The sequence below is a fragment of the Neopelma chrysocephalum genome, unplaced genomic scaffold, assembly GCF_003984885.1.
Source record: "Neopelma chrysocephalum unplaced genomic scaffold, ASM398488v2 Primary Assembly neopelma1_76, whole genome shotgun sequence".
Taxonomy (NCBI): Eukaryota; Metazoa; Chordata; class Aves; order Passeriformes; family Pipridae; genus Neopelma; species Neopelma chrysocephalum.
Genome location: NW_020897737.1, coordinates 14,502,773 through 14,505,841, shown reverse-complemented (window position 1 = coordinate 14,505,841; position 3,069 = coordinate 14,502,773). Strand labels below are relative to the sequence as shown.

At 55.9% G+C, this 3,069-nt stretch overlaps 1 protein-coding gene across 3 annotated transcripts in view; it reads left to right on the top strand.

Annotated features, from left to right (window-relative positions):
* Window positions 1–2,306, top strand: part of LOC113970334 — a 17,742-nt gene extending 15,436 nt beyond the window's left edge. The window contains exons 3-5 of one of the 3 annotated variants that reach the window (XM_027689166.1): window positions 552–657; window positions 877–1,565; window positions 1,599–2,306. In XM_027689166.1, the coding sequence (XP_027544967.1) occupies window positions 552–657; window positions 877–1,565; window positions 1,599–2,063 (1,260 nt within the window). In that variant the 3' untranslated portion in view covers window positions 2,064–2,306. Of the gene's footprint in view, window positions 1–551; window positions 1,566–1,598 lie in introns of all 3 variants that reach the window. The other 2 variants (XM_027689167.1, XM_027689165.1) reach the window with 2 other exon arrangements.
* Window positions 2,307–3,069: the final 763 nt, after the last annotated feature.

The following is a 3,069-nucleotide window of genomic DNA, read 5'->3' as shown; positions in this document are numbered from 1 at the left end:
CAGGTGGATCCAACCAGTTCCAGGTGGATCCAACCAGTTCCAGGTGGTTCCAGCCAGTTCCATGGTTGTTGGGGTGCCAGGGGTGGCCCTTTGTGACGGCACCGTGTTCCAGGCCCTTTGTGGCGCGGGGGCCACGTCGTGCCCAGAGGCCACTGTGACACCGGGGGTGGGGGACACTGAAGGGGTGCAGAGCCCTGGGGTGCCCCCTCTGCAAAGAGCACCTCACTCAGGAGGCAGCAGCTCCCTGGGAGCCTCTGAGGGAGAGGATGATGGAGATGTTCAAGGAGAGGGCGAACCCGAACTCCCAACCCACCCAGGGGCTGCCGAACCCATGGATGAGGCGCCACATGAGGGCCAGGGCAGGAGTCCTGCCCGTGTGGGAGCGGGTGAAGGCAGCAGGGCCAGAGAGCCTGGGCCCTGCCCCACACAGCCCCTGCTGCCCCCCCAGCCCCTCACCTCGCTGTCGGGAAGCCCTCAGGGAGGGGTGGGAGGGGGCGGTGGGGGGGGCAGAGCTGCCAAGGCCACAGACTGAGCAGTGGGCCTTCGCCAAGGAGGAGGAAGAGCGGAAATACTCCTTGGACCAAGAGCTGTCCCAGTGGGGACATGGGAGTCTCCAAAAGCTGTACCCATGGGAATATGAGAGACACCAGGAGCCTTCCCAATGGAGACATGTGAGATACCAAAATTTGCCACACTGGGAAGGTGAGAATTATGAAAAGCTGTACCGATGGGAATATGAGAGATGCCAGGAGCCTTCCCTGTTGGGAGGTGTGAGATACCAAGATTTGTCACAAGGGAAGGATAAGAGTATCCAAAAGTTGTACCAGTGGGAATATGAGACACAGCAGGAGCCTTCCCAATGGGGAAGTGAGAGTCCCCAATGGGGCAATGAGAGTCTCCAAAGGCTGTACCAAAGGAAAGGTGAGACAGTCCAACAACTGTACCAATGGGAAGATGAGAAATACCAAGAATTGTCCCCATGGGAAGATGAGAAATACCAAGCATTGTCCCAAAAGGAATTTGAGATATACCAAGAACTGTCCCAGTGGGAAGAAAAAAGAAGACAAGAGCTGTCCCAGTGGGAAGGCAAGAGAGACAAAGAGCTGTCCCAAGAAGAGTTTAACAGTGACAAAGTGCTTTGCCAATGGGAAGACTCCAGGGAGCAAGAGCTGTTCGAAGGGGAATTCAGAGTGGACCCGGAGTTGTTCCATAAGGGAGATGACAGTGACAAAGAACTGTCACAGGAGAAGTGGGAACACATCCCAAACCACACCATCTGGATCAACCCCTTGTATCCAGAGCTCCTGCAGAACCCTTACCCTGCTCCCCAGGGGTCAGCACAGGCAGCAGCTTCTCCTGCCTCCTGGGAGCAGGTGAAGGCAGCAGGGGCAGAGAGCCCGGGCCCTGCCCCACACAGTCCCTGTTGTCCCGTCAGCCCTTTGCCTCACTGGTTGGAGGCCCTCAGAGGGGAGTGGACAAGGACACCATGGAGGGCTGCACTGCCCATGCCACAGACTGAGCAGTGGGCCTTGGCTGAGGAGGAGAATGAGTGGAAATACTCCTTGGACCAGAAGCTGTCCCAGTGGGGAAAAAAGGGTGTCCAAGATCTGTCCCAGTGGAAAGAGGAAGAGCTATGCCAAGCAGATCCAGAAGATGACAGTGATAAAGTTCTTTGCCGATGGGAAGACTCCACTGACCAGGAGCTGTCCTGGTGCGAAGTCAGAGGAGACCCAGAGCTGTCCCAGGGGGAAGTCAGCGAAGACATAGAGTTGTCCGAAGAGGGAGATGACAGAGACCAAGAGCTGTCGCAGGAGAACTATGAATGCATCACCATCTGCACCATCTGGGTCAACCCCAAGTACCCACAGCTCCTGCAGAACTCTCACCCTGCTCCCAAGGGGTCAGCACAGGCAGCAGCTTCTCCTGGCTCTGGAGAGCGGGTGCCAGAGGCAGGGACAGAGAACCAGGTCCCCAGGAAACGTCCCTCCCGCTCCAGGCGGGTGCTCCAGGCTCTGCGCCGGCTGTTCCGGATCCCCTGCATGGCGGGACGGCCGGAGGATTAGTGCTCACTGCCAGCACCAGGCCGGGCCCTGGAGATGGGAGCTGACCTGGAGCCTGCACAGCTCCCTGAGGGAGCAGCATGGGCTGGCCTGGATGGTCAGGTGTCAGGACATTTGGCAGAACTCCCAAGATAAGGAACAAACTCATAAAGGCAGCTCAGCAAGTGTGCTGAAATCAGCTCTGACTGGGTAAAGGTGCTTCCAGCACAGGCAGGTTGAACATTAATAAAAGATGCTGGTTTTCCAGCCGTGCTTGCTTGTGCCTGGTCCATCCTGGGAGCAAGACAGGAGCAGGAGAACCACCAGAGACGGGAAACTCAACAGCTGCACCATCGCTGTGGCCAAGACAGTCACCAATGGCCACTTCACCCACGAGAGCCTCTCTGGGAACAAATCCCAGAGGGCACCTCTGCCAGTTGGCTCCCTGAGCCCCTGTACCAAGAAGTTGCCCAGGTGTTTTAGGAATCCCCTGGACCTGTTTGTATGAGCTGTGTGGTGTTCCCAGTTAACACCCAGCCAGGTGACAAGGACAAGGGTGTTGATTTGGAGGTGTTCCTTGGTTCTGTAAAGAATAATTCCTTGGTGTTGTCATCCTGACTGGGCAGCCAAGAGCAGCTTCCCACAGTGACAGCCCCTTCATTTTTTTGTCCCTCAGTCCTTACCCAGAGGCTCTCAGGTGGCATTGCCAACTGCAGCTCCAGGCATTCCAATCCCTCCATTACATCCAGCACTCACAGCAATGCCCTAAGAGTGCCCTCGCCTGAAGGTTCATAGTGCCCTTGTAGGGTTGCAATAAATAAACTCTTTCAAAGAGTCCATCAGGTGAGGTAATCTGAGTGATGCATTTGTGTGATCTTATAGGGCTGTAACAGAGCAAAGGCACATGCAAGGAATTGATGGTATTTAAGCATTTTGCTGGTGAAGACACCATCTGTCCTGTAGGAACAGGACAGCTATTGTGGACCTGAATCTGCCTGCCTTCCTCTGGTGCCAGTGCTGCACAAAGCAT